At 59.1% G+C, this 16,217-nt stretch overlaps 1 protein-coding gene across 1 annotated transcript in view; it reads right to left on the minus strand.

Moving 5' to 3' along the window:
* The window catches only part of tsg101a (tumor susceptibility 101a), a 109,652-nt gene extending 95,923 nt beyond the window's left edge, over positions 1 to 13,729 (minus strand). Inside the window, exon 1 of the mRNA XM_072518996.1 lies at positions 13,551 to 13,729. Coding sequence (XP_072375097.1) covers positions 13,551 to 13,592 — 42 coding nt within the window. The 5' untranslated portion in view covers positions 13,593 to 13,729. The remainder of the gene's footprint in view (positions 1 to 13,550) is intronic.
* Between the last annotated feature and the right edge of the window lie 2,488 nt (positions 13,730 to 16,217).

Genomic DNA, 16,217 nt, shown 5'->3' on the forward strand with positions numbered 1-16,217 from the left:
TCTCTCTCTCTCCCTCCCTGTGCCAGTCTCTCTCTCTCCCTCTCCCTGTGCCAGTCTCTCTCTCTCCCTCCCTGTGCCAGTCTCTCTCTCTCTCCCTCCCTGTGCCAGTCTCTCTCTCTCTCCCTGTGCCAGTCTCTCTCTCTTTCCCTCCCTGTGCCAGTCTCTCTCTCTCCCTGTGCCAGTCTCTCTCTCTCTCCCTCCCTGTGCCAGTCTCTCTCTCTCTCTCTCTCTCCCTCCCTGTGCCAGTCTCTCTCTCTCTCTCCCTGTGCCAGTCTCTCTCTCCCTCCCTGTGCCAGTCTCTCTCTCTCTCCCTCCCTGTGCCAGTCTCTCTCTCTCTCCCTCCCTGTGCCAGTCTCTCTCTCTCTCTCCCTCCCTGTGCCAGTCTCTCTCTCTCTCTCCCTCCCTGTGCCAGTCTCTCTCTCTCCCTCCCTGTGCCAGTCTCTCTCTCTCTCCCTGTGCCAGTCTCTCTCTCTCTCTCCCTGTGCCAGTCTCTCTCTCTCCCTGTGCCAGTCTCTCTCTCTCTCCCTCCCTGTGCCAGTCTCTCTCTCTCTCCCTCCCTGTGCCAGTCTCTCTCTCTCTCCCTCCCTGTGCCAGTTTCTCTCTCTCCCTCCCTGTGCCAGTCTCTCTCTCCCTCCCTGTGCCAGTCTCTCTCTCTCTCTCCCTGTGCCAGTCTCTCTCTCTCTCCCTCCCTCCCTGTGCCAGTCTCTCTCTCTCCCTCCCTGTGCCAGTCTCTCTCTCCGTGCCAGTCTCTCTCTCCCTGTGCCAGTCTCTCTCTCCCTGTGCCAGTCTCTCTCTCCCTGTGCCAGTCTCTCTCTCCCTGTGCCAGTCTCTCTCTCTCTCTCCCTGTGCCAGTCTCTCTCTCTCTCCCTGTGCCAGTCTCTCTCTCTCTCCCTGTGCCAGTCTCTCTCTCTCCCTCCCTGTGCCAGTCACACTCTCTCTCTCTCCCTCCCAGTGCCAGTCTCACTCTCTCTCCCTCCCTGTGCCAGTCTCTCTCTCCCCCTGGGCCAGTCTCTCTCTCTCTTCCTGTGCCAGTCTCTCTCTCTCTCTCTCTCCCTGTGCCAGTCTCTCTCTCCCCCTCCCTGTGCCAGTCACTCTCTCTCCCTCCCTGTGCCAGTCTCTCTCTCTCTCCCTCCCTGTGCCAGTCTCTCTCTCTCTCCCTCCCTGTGCCAGTCTCTCTCTCTCCCTCCCTGTGCCAGTCTCTCTCTCTCCCCCTCCCTGTGCCAGTCTCTCTCTCTCTCTCTCCCTCCCTGTGCCAGTCTCTCTCTCTCTCCCTCCCTGTGCCAGTCTCTCTCTCTCTCCCTCCCTGTGCCAGTTTCTCTCTCTCCCTCCCTGTGCCAGTCTCTCTCTCCCTCCCTGTGCCAGTCTCTCTCTCTCTCCCTGTGCCAGTCTCTCTCTCTCTCTCCCTGTGCCAGTCTCTCTCTCTCTCCCTCCCTCCCTGTGCCAGTCTCTCTCTCTCCCTCCCTGTGCCAGTCTCTCTCTCCGTGCCAGTCTCTCTCTCTCCCTCCCTGTGCCAGTCTCTCTCTCTCTCTCTCTCTCTCCCTGTGCCAGTCTCTCTCTCTCTCTCTCTCCCTGTGCCAGTCTCTCTCTCTCTCTCTCTCCCTCCCTGTGCCAGTCTCTCTCTCTCCCTCTCCCTGTGCCAGTCTCTCTCTCTCCCTCCCTGTGCCAGTCTCTCTCTCTCTCCCTCCCTGTGCCAGTCTCTCTCTCTCTCCCTCCCTGTGCCAGTCTCTCTCTTTCCCTCCCTGTGCCAGTCTCTCTCTCTCCCTGTGCCAGTCTCTCTCTCTCTCCCTCCCTGTGCCAGTCTCTCTCTCTCTCTCTCCCTCCCTGTGCCAGTCTCTCTCTCTCTCTCCCTGTGCCAGTCTCTCTCTCCCTCCCTGTGCCAGTCTCTCTCTCTCTCCCTCCCTGTGCCAGTCTCTCTCTCTCTCCCTCCCTGTGCCAGTCTCTCTCTCTCTCTCCCTCCCTGTGCCAGTCTCTCTCTCTCTCTCCCTCCCTGTGCCAGTCTCTCTCTCTCCCTCCCTGTGCCAGTCTCTCTCTCTCTCCCTGTGCCAGTCTCTCTCTCTCCCTCCCTGTGCCAGTCTCTCTCTCTCTCTCCCTCCCTGTGCCAGCCTCTCTCTCTCCCTCTCCCTCCCTGTGCCAGTCTCTCTCTCTCTCCCTCCCTGTGCCAGTCTCTCTCTCTCTCCCTCCCTGTGCCAGTCTCTCTCTCTCTCCCTCCCTGTGCCAGTCTCTCTCTCTCTCTCTCCCTCCCTGTGCCAGTCTCTCTCTCTCTCTCTCCCTGTGCCAGTCTCTCTCTCTCCCTGCCAGTCTCTCTCTCTCTCTCTCCCTGTGCCAGTCTCTCTCTCTCTCCCTGTGCCAGTCTCTCTCTCTCTCTCTCCCTCCCTGTGCCAGTCTCTCTCTCTCTCTCTCTCTCTCTCTCCGTGCCAGTCTCTCTCTCTCTCTCTCTCTCCCTGTGCCAGTCTCTCTCTCTCCCTGTGCCAGTCTCTCTCTCTCTCTCCCTGTGCCAGTCTCTCTCTCTCCCTGTGCCAGTCTCTCTCTCCCTGTGCCAGTCTCTCTCTCTCCCTGTGCCAGTCTCTCTCTCCCTCCCTGTGCCAGTCTCTCTCTCTCTCTCCCTGTGCCAGTCTCTCTCTCTCCCTGTGCCAGTCTCTCTCTCTCTCTCCCTCCCTGTGCCAGTCTCTCTCTCTCTCTCCCTCCCTGTGCCAGTCTCTCTCTCTCTCCCTCCCTGTGCCAGTCTCTCTCTCCCTCCCTGTGCCAGTCTCTCTCTCTCTCTCTCTGCCTGTGCCAGTCTCTCTCTCTCTCCCTGTGCCAGTCTCTCTCTCTCTCTCTCCCTGTGCCAGTCTCTCTCTCTCTCTCCCTGTGCCAGTCTCTCTCTCTCTCTCCCTCCCTGTGCCAGTCTCTCTCTCTCTCTCTCCCTCCCTGTGCCAGTCTCTCTCTCCCTCCCTGTGCCAGTCTCTCTCTCTCTCTCGCCCCTCCCTGTGCCAGTCTCTCTCCCTCCCTCCCTGTGCCAGTCTCTCTCTCCCTCCCTGTGGCAGTTTCTCCCTCTCTCCCTCCCTGTGGCAGTTTCTCCCTCTCTCCCTCCCTGTGCCAGTTTCTCCCTCTCTCCCTCCCTGTGGCAGTTTCTCCCTCTCTCCCTCCCTGTGCCAGTTTCTCCCTCTCTCCCTCCCTGTGCCAGTTTGTCCCTCCCTGTGCCAGTCTCTCTCTCTCACTCTCCCTGTGCCAGTCTCTCTCTCCCTCCGTGCCAGTCTCTCTCTCTCCCTGTGCTTGTCTCTCTCTCTCTCCCTGTGCCAGTCTCTCTCTCTCTCCCTGTGCCAGTCTCTCTCTCTCTCCCTGTGCCAGTCTCTCTCTGACTCTCACTGTGCCAGTCTCTCTCTGACTCTCCCTCCCTGTGCCAGTCTCTCTCTCTCTCCCTGTGCCAGTCTCTCTCTCCCCCTCCCTGTGCCAGTCACTCTCTCTCTCCCTCCCTGTGCCAGTCTCTCTCTCTCTCCCTCCCTGTGCCAGTCTCTCTCTCTCTCCCTCCCTGTGCCAGTCTCTCTCTCTCCCTCCCTGTGCCAGTCTCTCTCTCTCCCCCTCCCTGTGCCAGTCTCTCTCTCTCTCTCTCCCTCCCTGTGCCAGTCTCTCTCTCTCTCCCTCCCTGTGCCAGTCTCTCTCTCTCTCCCTCCCTGTGCCAGTTTCTCTCTCTCCCTCCCTGTGCCAGTCTCTCTCTCCCTCCCTGTGCCAGTCTCTCTCTCTCTCCCTGTGCCAGTCTCTCTCTCTCTCTCCCTGTGCCAGTCTCTCTCTCTCTCCCTCCCTCCCTGTGCCAGTCTCTCTCTCTCCCTCCCTGTGCCAGTCTCTCTCTCCGTGCCAGTCTCTCTCTCTCCCTCCCTGTGCCAGTCTCTCTCTCTCTCTCTCTCTCTCTCTCCCTGTGCCAGTCTCTCTCTCTCTCTCTCTCCCTGTGCCAGTCTCTCTCTCTCTCTCTCTCCCTCCCTGTGCCAGTCTCTCTCTCTCCCTCTCCCTGTGCCAGTCTCTCTCTCTCCCTCCCTGTGCCAGTCTCTCTCTCTCTCCCTCCCTGTGCCAGTCTCTCTCTCTCTCCCCCTCCCTGTGCCAGTCTCTCTCTTTCCCTCCCTGTGCCAGTCTCTCTCTCTCCCTGTGCCAGTCTCTCTCTCTCTCCCTCCCTGTGCCAGTCTCTCTCTCTCTCTCTCCCTCCCTGTGCCAGTCTCTCTCTCTCTCTCTCCCTGTGCCAGTCTCTCTCTCCCTCCCTGTGCCAGTCTCTCTCTCTCTCCCTCCCTGTGCCAGTCTCTCTCTCTCTCCCTCCCTGTGCCAGTCTCTCTCTCTCTCCCTCCCTGTGCCAGTCTCTCTCTTTCCCTCCCTGTGCCAGTCTCTCTCTCTCCCTGTGCCAGTCTCTCTCTCTCTCCCTCCCTGTGCCAGTCTCTCTCTCTCTCTCTCCCTCCCTGTGCCAGTCTCTCTCTCTCTCTCTCCCTGTGCCAGTCTCTCTCTCCCTCCCTGTGCCAGTCTCTCTCTCTCTCCCTCCCTGTGCCAGTCTCTCTCTCTCTCCCTCCCTGTGCCAGTCTCTCTCTCTCTCCCTCCCTGTGCCAGTCTCTCTCTCTCTCTCCCTCCCTGTGCCAGTCTCTCTCTCTCTCTCCCTCCCTGTGCCAGTCTCTCTCTCTCCCTCCCTGTGCCAGTCTCTCTCTCTCTCCCTGTGCCAGTCTCTCTCTCTCCCTCCCTGTGCCAGTCTCTCTCTCTCTCTCCCTCCCTGTGCCAGCCTCTCTCTCTCCCTCTCCCTCCCTGTGCCAGTCTCTCTCTCTCTCCCTCCCTGTGCCAGTCTCTCTCTCTCTCCCTCCCTGTGCCAGTCTCTCTCTCTCTCCCTCCCTGTGCCAGTCTCTCTCTCTCTCTCTCCCTCCCTGTGCCAGTCTCTCTCTCTCTCTCTCCCTGTGCCAGTCTCTCTCTCTCCCTGCCAGTCTCTCTCTCTCTCTCTCCCTGTGCCAGTCTCTCTCTCTCTCCCTGTGCCAGTCTCTCTCTCTCTCTCCCTCCCTGTGCCAGTCTCTCTCTCTCTCTCTCTCTCTCCGTGCCAGTCTCTCTCTCTCTCTCTCTCTCCCTGTGCCAGTCTCTCTCTCTCTCTCCCTGTGCCAGTCTCTCTCTCTCTCTCCCTGTGCCAGTCTCTCTCCCTCCCTGTGCCAGTCTCTCTCTCTCCCTGTGCCAGTCTCTCTCTCTCCCTGTGCCAGTCTCTCTCTCCCTCCCTGTGCCAGTCTCTCTCTCTCTCTCCCTGTGCCAGTCTCTCTCTCTCCCTGTGCCAGTCTCTCTCTCTCTCTCCCTCCCTGTGCCAGTCTCTCTCTCTCTCTCCCTCCCTGTGCCAGTCTCTCTCTCTCTCCCTCCCTGTGCCAGTCTCTCTCTCCCTCCCTGTGCCAGTCTCTCTCTCTCTCTCTCTGCCCGTGCCAGTCTCTCTCTCTCTCCCTGTGCCAGTCTCTCTCTCTCTCTCTCCCTGTGCCAGTCTCTCTCTCTCTCTCCCTGTGCCAGTCTCTCTTTCTCTCTCCCTCCCTGTGCCAGTCTCTCTCTCTCTCTCTCCCTCCCTGTGCCAGTCTCTCTCTCCCTCCCTGTGCCAGTCTCTCTCTCTCTCTCGCCCCTCCCTGTGCCAGTCTCTCTCCCTCCCTCCCTGTGCCAGTCTCTCTCTCCCTCCCTGTGGCAGTTTCTCCCTCTCTCCCTCCCTGTGGCAGTTTCTCCCTCTCTCCCTCCCTGTGCCAGTTTCTCCCTCTCTCCCTCCCTGTGGCAGTTTCTCCCTCTCTCCCTCCCTGTGCCAGTTTCTCCCTCTCTCCCTCCCTGTGCCAGTTTGTCCCTCCCTGTGCCAGTCTCTCTCTCTCACTCTCCCTGTGCCAGTCTCTCTCTCCCTCCGTGCCAGTCTCTCTCTCTCCCTGTGCTTGTCTCTCTCTCTCTCCCTGTGCCAGTCTCTCTCTCTCTCCCTGTGCCAGTCTCTCTCTCTCTCCCTGTGCCAGTCTCTCTCTGACTCTCACTGTGCCAGTCTCTCTCTGACTCTCACTGTGCCAGTCTCTCTCTGACTCTCCCTCCCTGTGCCAGTCTCTCTCTCTCTCCCTGTGCCAGTCTCTCTCTCACTCTCCCTGTGCCAGTCTCTCTCTCTCTCTGTGCCAGTCTCTCTCTCTCACTCTCCCTGTGCCAGTCTCTCGCTCCCTCCCGGTGCCAGGCTCTCGCTCCCTCCCTGTGCCAGGCTCTCGCTCCCTCCCTGTGCCAGGCTCTCGCTCCCTCCCTGTGCCAGTCTCTCTCTCTCTCCCTCCCTGTGCCAGTCTCTCTCTCTCTCCCTCCCTGTGCCAGTCTCTCTCTCTCTCCCTCCCTGTGCCAGTCTCTCTCTCTCTCCATCCCTGTGCTAGTCTCTCTCTCTCTCCCTCCCTGTGCCAGTCTCTCTCTCTCTCTCTCTCCGTGCCAGTCTCTCTCTCTCTCTCTCCCTGTGCCAGTCTCTATCTCTCTCGCTCACTCTCCGTGCCAGTCTCTCCCTCCCTGTGCCAGTCTCTCTCTCTCTCCCTGTGCCAGTCTCTCTCTCTCTCCCTCCCTGTGCCAGTCTCACTCTCCCTCCCTGTGCCAGTCTCTCTCTCCCTCCCTGTGCCAGTCTCTCTCTCCCTCCCTGTGCCAGTCTCTCTCTCTCCCTCCCTGTGCCAGTCTCTCTCTCCCTCCATGCCAGTCTCTCTCTCTCCCTGTGCCAGTCTCTCTCTCCCTCCCTGTGCCAGTCTCTCTCTCCCTCCCTGTGCCAGTCTCTCTCTCCCTCCCTGTGCCAGTCTCTCTCTCTCTCTCTCTCCCTGTGCCAGTCTCTCTCTCCCTGTGCCAGTCTATCACTCTCCGTGCCAGTCTCTCCCTCCCTGTGCCAGTCTCTCTCTCTCCCTCCCTGTGCCAGTCTCACTCTCTCTCCCTCCCAGTGCCAGTCTCACTCTCTCTCTCCCTCCCTGTGCCAGTCTCTCTCTCTCTCTGTGCCAGTCTCTCTCTCTCTCTGTGCCAGTCTCTCTCTCTCTGTGCCAGTCTCTCTCTCTCTGTGCCAGTCTCTCTCTCTCTGTGCCAGTCTCTCTCTCTCTCCCTCCGTGCCAGTCTCTCTCTCTCTACCTCCCTGTGCCAGTCTCTCTCTCTCTGTGCCAGTCTCTCTCTCTCTCTGTGCCAGTCTCTCTCTCTCTCTGTGCCAGTCTCTCTCTCTCTCTGTGCCAGTCTCTCTCTCTCTCTGTGCCAGTCTCTCTCTCTCTCTCTCTCTCCCTCCGTGCCAGTCTCTCTCTCTCTACCTCCCTGTGCCAGTCTCTCTCTCTCTCCCTCCCTGTGCCAGTCTCTCTCTCCCTCCCTGTGCCAGTCACACTCTCTCTCTCTCCCTCCAAGTGCCAGTCTCACTCTCTCTCCCTCCCTGTGCCAGTCTCTCTCTCTCCCTCCCTGTGCCAGTCTCTCTCTCTCTCCCTCCCTGTGCCAGTCTCTCTCCCTCCCCGTGCCAGTCTCTCTCCCTCCCTGTGCCAGTCTCTCTCTCTCCCTGTGCCAGTCTCTCTCTCCCTGTGCCAGTCTCTCTCTCCCTGTGCCAGTCTCTCTCTCCCTGTGCCAGTCTCTCTCTCCCTGTGCCAGTCTCTCTCTCCCTGTGCCAGTCTCTCTCTCCCTGTGCCAGTCTCTCTCTCCCTGTGCCAGTCTCTCTCTCTCCCTGTGCCAGTCTCTCTCTCTCCCTCCCTGTGCCAGTCACACTCTCTCTCTCTCCCTCCCAGTGCCAGTCTCACTCTCTCTCCCTCCCTGTGCCAGTCTCTCTCCCCCTGGGCCAGTCTCTCTCTCTCTTCCTGTGCCAGTCTCTCTCTCTCTCTCTCCCTGTGCCAGTCTCTCTCTCCCCCTCCCTGTGCCAGTCTCTCTCTCTCTCCCTCCCTGTGCCAGTCTCTCTCTCTCTCCCTCCCTGTGCCAGTCTCTCTCTCTCTCCCTCCCTGTGCCAGTCTCTCTCTCTCCCTCCCTGTGCCAGTCTCTCTCTCTCCCCCTCCCTGTGCCAGTCTCTCTCTCTCTCTCCCTCCCTGTGCCAGTCTCTCTCTCTCTCTCTCCCTCCCTGTGCCAGTCTCTCTCTCTCTCTCTCCCTCCCTGTGCCAGTTTCTCTCTCTCCCTCCCTGTGCCAGTCTCTCTCTCCCTCCCTGTGCCAGTCTCTCTCTCTCTCTCCCTGTGCCAGTCTCTCTCTCTCTCTCCCTCCCTCCCTGTGCCAGTCTCTCTCTCTCCCTGTGCCAGTCTCTCTCTCTCTCTCCCTCCCTGTGCCAGTCTCTCTCTCTCTCTCTCTCCCTGTGCCAGTCTCTCTCTCTCTCTCTCTCTCCCTGTGCCAGTCTCTCTCTCTCTCTCCCTGTGCCAGTCTCTCTCTCTCTCTCCCTGTGCCAGTCTCTCTCTCTCTCCCTGTGCCAGTCTCTCTCTCTCTCTCCCTGTGCCAGTCTCTCTCTCTCCCTGTGCCAGTCTCTCTCTCTCCCTGTGCCAGTCTCTCTCTCTCTCTCCCTGTGCCAGTCTCTCTCTCTCCCTGTGCCAGTCTCTCTCTCCCTCCCTGTGCCAGTCTCTCTCTCTCTCTCCCTCCCTGTGCCAGTCTCTCTCTCTCTCTCCCTCCCTGTGCCAGTCTCTCTCTCTCTCCCTCCCTGTGCCAGTCTCTCTCTCCCTCCCTGTGCCAGTCTCTCTCTCTCTCTCTCCCTGTGCCAGTCTCTCTCTCTCTCTCCCTGTGCCAGTCTCTCTCTCTCTCTCTCCCTGTGCCAGTCTCTCTCTCTCTCTCTCTCCCTGTGCCAGTCTCTCTCTCTCTCTCCCTCCCTGTGCCAGTCTCTCTCTCTCTCTCTCCCTCCCTGTGCCAGTCTCTCTCTCCCTCCCTGTGCCAGTCTCTCTCTCTCTCTCGCCCCTCCCTGTGCCAGTCTCTCTCCCTCCCTCCCTGTGCCAGTCTCTCTCTCTCTCTCCCTCCCTGTGCCAGATTCTCTCTCACTCTCCCTGTGCCAGTCTCTCTCTCCCTCCCTGTGGCAGTTTCTCCCTCTCTCCCTCCCTGTGGCAGTTTCTCCCTCTCTCCCTCCCTGTGCCAGTTTCTCCCTCTCTCCCTCCCTGTGGCAGTTTCTCCCTCTCTCCCTCCCTGTGCCAGTTTCTCCCTCTCTCCCTCCCTGTGGCAGTTTCTCCCTCCCTGTGCCAGTCTCTCTCTCTCACTCTCCCTGTGCCAGTCTCTCTCTCCCTCCGTGCCAGTCTCTCTCTCTCTCTCCCTGTGCTTGTCTCTCTCTCTCTCCCTGTGCCAGTCTCTCTCTCTCTCCCTGTGCCAGTCTCTCTCTCTCTCCCTGTGCCAGTCTCTCTCTGACTCTCACTGTGCCAGTCTCTCTCTGACTCTCCCTCCCTGTGCTAGTCTCTCTCTCTCTCCCTGTGCCAGTCTCTCTCTCACTCTCCCTGTGCCAGTCTCTCTCTCTCTCTGTGCCAGTCTCTCTCTCTCACTCTCCCTGTGCCAGTCTCTCGCTCCCTCCCGGTGCCAGGCTCTCGCTCCCTCCCTGTGCCAGGCTCTCGCTCCCTCCCTGTGCCAGGCTCTCGCTCCCTCCCTGTGCCAGTCTCTCTCTCTCTCCCTCCCTGTGCCAGTCTCTCTCTCTCTCCCTCCCTGTGCCAGTCTCTCTCTCTCTCCCTCCCTGTGCCAGTCTCTCTCTCTCTCCCTCCCTGTGCCAGTCTCTCTCTCTCTCCATCCCTGTGCCAGTCTCTCTCTCTCTCCCTCCCTGTGCCAGTCTCTCTCTCTCTCTCTCCGTGCCAGTCTCTCTCTCTCCCTGTGCCAGTCTCTATCTCTCTCGCTCACTCTCCCTGTGCCAGTCTCTCCCTCCCTGTGCCAGTCTCTCTCTCTCTCCCTGTGCCAGTCTCTCTCTCTCTCCCTCCCTGTGCCAGTCTCACTCTCCCTCCCTGTGCCAGTCTCTCTCTCCCTCCCTGTGCCAGTCTCTCTCTCCCTCCCTGTGCCAGTCTCTCTCTCCCTCCGTGCCAGTCTCTCTCTCTCCCTCCCTGTGCCAGTCTCTCTCTCCCTCCATGCCAGTCTCTCTCTCTCCCTGTGCCAGTCTCTCTCTCCCTCCCTGTGCCAGTCTCTCTCTCCCTCCCTGTGCCAGTCTCTCTCTCCCTCCCTGTGCCAGTCTCTCTCTCTCTCTCTCTCTCCCTGTGCCAGTCTCTCTCTCCCTGTGCCAGTCTATCACTCTCCGTGCCAGTCTCTCCCTCCCTGTGCCAGTCTCTCTCTCTCCCTCCCTGTGCCAGTCTCACTCTCTCTCCCTCCCAGTGCCAGTCTCACTCTCTCTCTCCCTCCCTGTGCCAGTCTCTCTCTCTGTGCCAGTCTCTCTCTCTCTGTGCCAGTCTCTCTCTCTCTGTGCCAGTCTCTCTCTCTCTGTGCCAGTCTCTCTCTCTCTCCCTCCGTGCCAGTCTCTCTCTCTCCCTCCGTGCCAGTCTCTCTCTCTCTACCTCCCTGTGCCAGTCTCTCTCTCTCTGTGCCAGTCTCTCTCTCTCTCTGTGCCAGTCTCTCTCTCTCTCTGTGCCAGTCTCTCTCACTCTCTGTGCCAGTCTCTCTCACTCTCTGTGCCAGTCTCTCTCTCTCTCTCTCTCCCTCCGTGCCAGTCTCTCTCTCTCTACCTCCCTGTGCCAGTCTCTCTCTCTCTCCCTCCCTGTGCCAGTCTCTCTCTCTCTCTCCCTCCCTGTGCCAGTCACACTCTCTCTCTCTCCCTCCCAGTGCCAGTCTCACTCTCTCTCCCTCCCTGTGCCAGTCTCTCTCTCTCCCTCCCTGTGCCAGTCTCTCTCTCTCTCCCTCCCTGTGCCAGTCTCTCTCCCTCCCTGTGCCAGTCTCTCTCCCTCCCTGTGCCAGTCTCTCTCTCTCCCTGTGCCAGTCTCTCTCTCTCCCTGTGCCAGTCTCTCTCTCCCTGTGCCAGTCTCTCTCTCCCTGTGCCAGTCTCTCTCTCCCTGTGCCAGTCTCTCTCTCCCTGTGCCAGTCTCTCTCTCCCTGTGCCAGTCTCTCTCTCCCTGTGCCAGTCTCTCTCTCCCTGTGCCAGTCTCTCTCTCTCCCTGTGCCAGTCTCTCTCTCTCCCTGTGCCAGTCTCTCTCTCTCCCTGTGCCAGTCTCTCTCTCTCCCTCCCTGTGCCAGTCACACTCTCTCTCTCTCCCTCCCAGTGCCAGTCTCACTCTCTCTCCCTCCCTGTGCCAGTCTCTCTCTCCCCCTGGGCCAGTCTCTCTCTCTCTTCCTGTGCCAGTCTCTCTCTCTCTCTCTCCCTGTGCCAGTCTCTCTCTCCCCCTCCCTGTGCCAGTCTCTCTCTCTCTCCCTCCCTGTGCCAGTCTCTCTCTCTCTCCCTCCCTGTGCCAGTCTCTCTCTCTCCCTCCCTGTGCCAGTCTCTCTCTCTCCCCCTCCCTGTGCCAGTCTCTCTCTCTCTCTCCCTCCCTGTGCCAGTCTCTCTCTCTCTCTCTCCCTCCCTGTGCCAGTCTCTCTCTCTCTCTCTCCCTCCCTGTGCCAGTTTCTCTCTCTCCCTCCCTGTGCCAGTCTCTCTCTCCCTCCCTGTGCCAGTCTCTCTCTCTCTCTCCCTGTGCCAGTCTCTCTCTCTCTCTCCCTCCCTCCCTGTGCCAGTCTCTCTCTCTCCCTCCCTGTGCCAGTCTCTCTCTCCGTGCCAGTCTCGCTCTCTCTCTCCCCCTCCCTGTGCCAGTCTCTCTCTCTCTCTCTCTCCCTGTGCCAGTCTCTCTCTCTCTCTCTCTCCCTCCCTGTGCCAGTCTCTCTCTCTCTCTCTCCCTCCCTGTGCCAGTCTCTCTCTCTCTCTCCCTCCCTGTGCCAGTCTCTCTCTCTCTCCCTCCCTGTGCCAGTCTCTCTCTCTCCCTCTCCCTGTGCCAGTCTCTCTCTCTCCCTCCCTGTGCCAGTCTCTCTCTCTCTCCCTCCCTGTGCCAGTCTCTCTCTCTTTCCCTCCCTGTGCCAGTCTCTCTCTCTCTTTCCCTCCCTGTGCCAGTCTCTCTCTCTCCCTGTGCCAGTCTCTCTCTCTCTCCCTCCCGGTGCCAGTCTCTCTCTCTCTCTCTCCCTCCCTGTGCCAGTCTCTCTCTCTCTCCCTCCCTGTGCCAGTCTCTCTCTCCCTCCCTGTGCCAGTCTCTCTCTCCCTCCCTGTGCCAGTCTCTCTCTCCCTCCCTGTGCCAGTCTCTCTCTCCCTCCCTCCCTGTGCCAGTCTCTCTCTCTCTCTCCCTCCCTGTGCCAGTCTCTCTCTCTCTCCCTCCCTGTGCCAGTCTCTCTCTCTCTCTCCCTCCCTGTGCCAGTCTCTCTCTCTCCCTCCCTGTGCCAGTCTCTCTCTCTCTCCCTGTGCCAGTCTCTCTCTCTCTCCCTGTGCCAGTCTCTCTCTCTCCCTCCCTGTGCCAGTCTCTCTCTCTCTCTCTCCCTCCCTGTGCCAGCCTCTCTCTCTCTCTCTCTCCCTCCCTGTGCCAGCCTCTCTCTCTCTCCCTCCCTGTGCCAGTCTCTCTCTCTCTCTCCCTCCCTGTGCCAGTCTCTCTCTCTCCCTCCCTGTGCCAGTCTCTCTCTCTCTCCCTCCCTGTGCCAGTCTCTCTCTCTCTCTCTCTCTCCCTGTGCCAGTCTCTCTCTCTCTCCCTGTGCCAGTCTCTCTCTCTCTCTCTCCCTGCCAGTCTCTCTCTCTCTCTCCCTCCCTGTGCCAGTCTCTCTCTCCCTGTGCCAGTCTCTCTCTCTCTCCCTCCCTGTGCCAGTCTCTCTCTCTCTCTCCCTGTGCCAGTCTCTCTCTCTCCCTGTGCCAGTCTCTCTCTCTCTCTCTCTCCCTGTGCCAGTCTCTCTCTCTCTCTCTCTCCCTGTGCCAGTCTCTCTCTCTCTCTCTCCCTGTGCCAGTCTCTCTCTCTCTCTCCCTGTGCCAGTCTCTCTCTCTCTCTCTCTCCCTGTGCCAGTCTCTGTCTCTCCCTGTGCCAGTCTCTCTCTCCCTCCCTGTGCCAGTCTCTCGCTCTCTCTCTCTCCCTGTGCCAGTCTCTCTCTCCCTGTGCCAGTCTCTCTCTCCCTCCCTGTGCCAGTCTCTCTCTCCCTCCCTGTGCCAGTCTCTCTCTCTCTCCCTCCCTGTGCCAGTCTCTCTCTCTCTCCCTCCCTGTGCCAGTCTCTCTCTCTCCCTGTGCCAGTCTCTCTCTCTCCCTGTGCCAGTCTCTCTCTCTCCCTGTGCCAGTCTCTCTCTCTCCGTGCCAGTCTCTCTCTCTCCCTGTGCCAGTCTCTCTCTCTCTCCCTCCCTGTGCCAGTCTCTCTCTCCCTCCCTGTGCCAGTCTCTCTCTCTCCCTGTGCCAGTCTCTCTCTCTCTCCCTCCCTGTGCCAGTCTCTCTCTCTCCCTGTGCCAGTCTCTCTCTCTCTCTCTCCCTGTGCCAGTCTCTCTCTCTCTCTCTCTCCCTGTGCCAGTCTCTCTCTCTCTCTCCCTCCCTGTGCCAGTCTCTCTCTCTCTCCCTCCCTGTGCCAGTCTCTCTCTCTCTCTCTCTCCCTGTGCCAGCCTCTCTCTCTCTCTCTCCCTGTGCCAGCCTCTCTCTCTCTCTCTCCCTGTGCCAGTCTCTCTCTCTCTCTCTCTCTCTCCCTGTGCCAGTCTCTCTCTCTCTCTCTCTCTCTCCCTGTGCCAGTCACTCGTTATCCGTACCTTCGAGACCATTTTTTTCAGCATTGCATCGTTTGCCGCCATTGTTTCCGTTCACACCCGCTGTGTTTACTGTTTCCAGCCTCTGATCCAGTCGAATTTCCCTTTCCGCCGGGTCCAGGCCGCACCGGAAATCATTAAAGCAGGAGCCACGGGACCTGGACATGCGCAGTTCACCCGCCCTGGAGTCGAGAACGAGGCCGCCATGGGCGGGGCTTCTCCGGGGGCGGACCGGTGTCGGTGAGCAGGGCACGTGACTGTGGGCGGGCCAGGGACTATGGGCGGGGCCTGTGGGCGGGGTCTGTGACTGTGGGCGGGCTTTGTGACTGTGGGCGGGGCCAGACTTAGAATCACAGAAATCCTCCAGTGCAGGAGGATGTGGTGATATGCATCACTGCATATACAGGGGTTAATGTAAATACACTACAACTAAGTAACCACTAGAGGGAGCACCAGAGATGACATGACATGCAGACATACAGCCAATGGGTCATTACAACAGGGCACAACCAATGGGTAATCAGGACACCCAGAGGTGGCATTACCACAAGGGGGCACTTCACAACCCATATAAAGGACAGGGCACACATGCTCTGCCTCTTTCCACAGACAGGCATCTAGAGAGTACATCAGGGTTGATCAACAGCATCACACCCAGCACGTGGCTTAGAGCAGGCTGGTAAAGATAGATTGAGTTACTACAGCTAGATGAGCAGAGAGTCGAACTCATTTAAGAACTGTGTTAATAATTCAATAAACAAGTTGAACTAATTTCATAATCTGGAGCTTCCTTTGTCAAAGCATACACCAAGGAAGCAGCTTATGCTACACTAAGCAGCGTAACATAACAGAGGAGGCCACTCGGCCCATCAAGTCTGTGCTGACCCTTCGAAAGTGCACCCTACCTAGGCCCAATCTCCGCTCTAGTCCTCTATCCCCATCCAACCTTTAGACACCAAGGGGCAATCCACCTGATCTGCACATCATTGGCCCGTGGAAGGAAACCGGAGCCCCCGGAGGAAACCCATGCAGTCACCCAAGGTCAGACTTGAACCAAGGTACCTGGCGCTGTGTGGCAGCAGTGCTAATCACTGTGCCATCGTGCCGCCCATCTGTCACCGACTTGCGGTGGTCAGAGCTTAGACTGTGGGTGGGGCAGTGGTGAGTGGGGCTGAGACTGGGCGGGAGCTATAACCGGTCACGCGGTTTCCAGACATTGACCCAGGCTGTTTTCTATTGATGCTTTTCTGGTTCATGGCCTGAGGGGGGGGGGCACTCAACATCAAGCATTGCTGAGCAGCAGACTCCTGCTATTATTGCTTGCAGTAAGGAAGGATTTTGCACATTGATCATCTGTTTGGTCATGTTGTGAACGCATGTTCATTGCCCATCAAATCCGGGGGTGGGACTCGAACCCAGAGCTTTCGGCACAGCGGCAGGGATGCTATCGCCTGAGCCACAAGACCTCCGGTTATTGGATTGTCATAAAAATCCATCTGGTTCACTCATGTTAGAAAAAGAAACAACCTGGGTGCAATTTAATGGAAAATTTTCCAAGTGTGGTAGCCAGCAGGAACTGCCGCGAGCTTCCCGATGCTCAATCCGGTGAGGCCGTCACCACTATAAAACTTTAATTGGTCCACTTAACGGGGCCCCCACGGGCTTCACACCACAAACGATGGTCCCGCCGGCTGATTCACCGGGACAGCACCTGTGTGCTCCTATCAACAAGGGGGAGCAGCAGTTCAACTGATCTCACAGAGCAAACCCCAGAGAACTTGCAGCCATGCCACCGAGGAGACCACGCCCACGATTCGGGGAGGCCGACCTGGCTAGATATTTGGACGGTGGTCTAATGCATTCAGGATGCCTTGTTCCCCCAAGGGGATCGGAGGGTCAGCCACAGGGCAGCCAGTGTCACCTGGGAGGAGGGGCAACAACCGTCAGCTCGGGGAACGTCACCAGGAGGACCGGCAACCAGTGCCGATCAACGATCTCCACCTTGCTGCACGGGTGGGTTGGCACCAGCCCCCGGCACCGAGTGGTCGAGGTATCGGAACCGCATGAGCGGTGGCATCCAAGGCGTGGTTCATCAGTGACGGCCATGGCTGAACACCTCGACAACATGCCAGACTCGCTGGGCGACCTGTCCCAGACTCAGATGGACCTTTCTGAGGCACTGCAGAGCACGTCCCCATCTCAAGTGGGCATTGCCGAGGCACCTAATGTCCTTTAGGGAAGAAAATCAGCTGTCCTTACCTCGCCTGGCCTACATGGGACTCCAGACCTACAGCAATGTGGTTGACTCTTAACTGCCTCCTCAAAGGGCAATTAGGGATGGACAATAAATGCTGGCAAAGCCTGTGATATCCACGTCCCATGAACAAATTTTAAAAAACTCCAGAGCATGTCCCAATCACTGAGGAGCATCACTGAGGGCATCAACGCCATGGTGCAGACATGGGGAGCCACCAGGGCTGGCAAAGCCAGATGATGCAGGGGCAGCCAGGGCTCGTTCCAGCTGCCCCTCTGTACTGAGGTGCCCCCAGGGCCCCATAGCCAACCCGGAACCACCCTATCGAGTGGCGGCGGCGGCCACCAGTTCCCCTGACAACGGCACATCTCGTAGTCAGCCCCGGAAAAGGATGGCACGGTAGGGAATGTGCTGCC

This window comes from Scyliorhinus torazame, chromosome 10 (genome assembly GCF_047496885.1).
Source record: "Scyliorhinus torazame isolate Kashiwa2021f chromosome 10, sScyTor2.1, whole genome shotgun sequence".
Classification (NCBI taxonomy): Eukaryota; Metazoa; Chordata; class Chondrichthyes; order Carcharhiniformes; family Scyliorhinidae; genus Scyliorhinus; species Scyliorhinus torazame.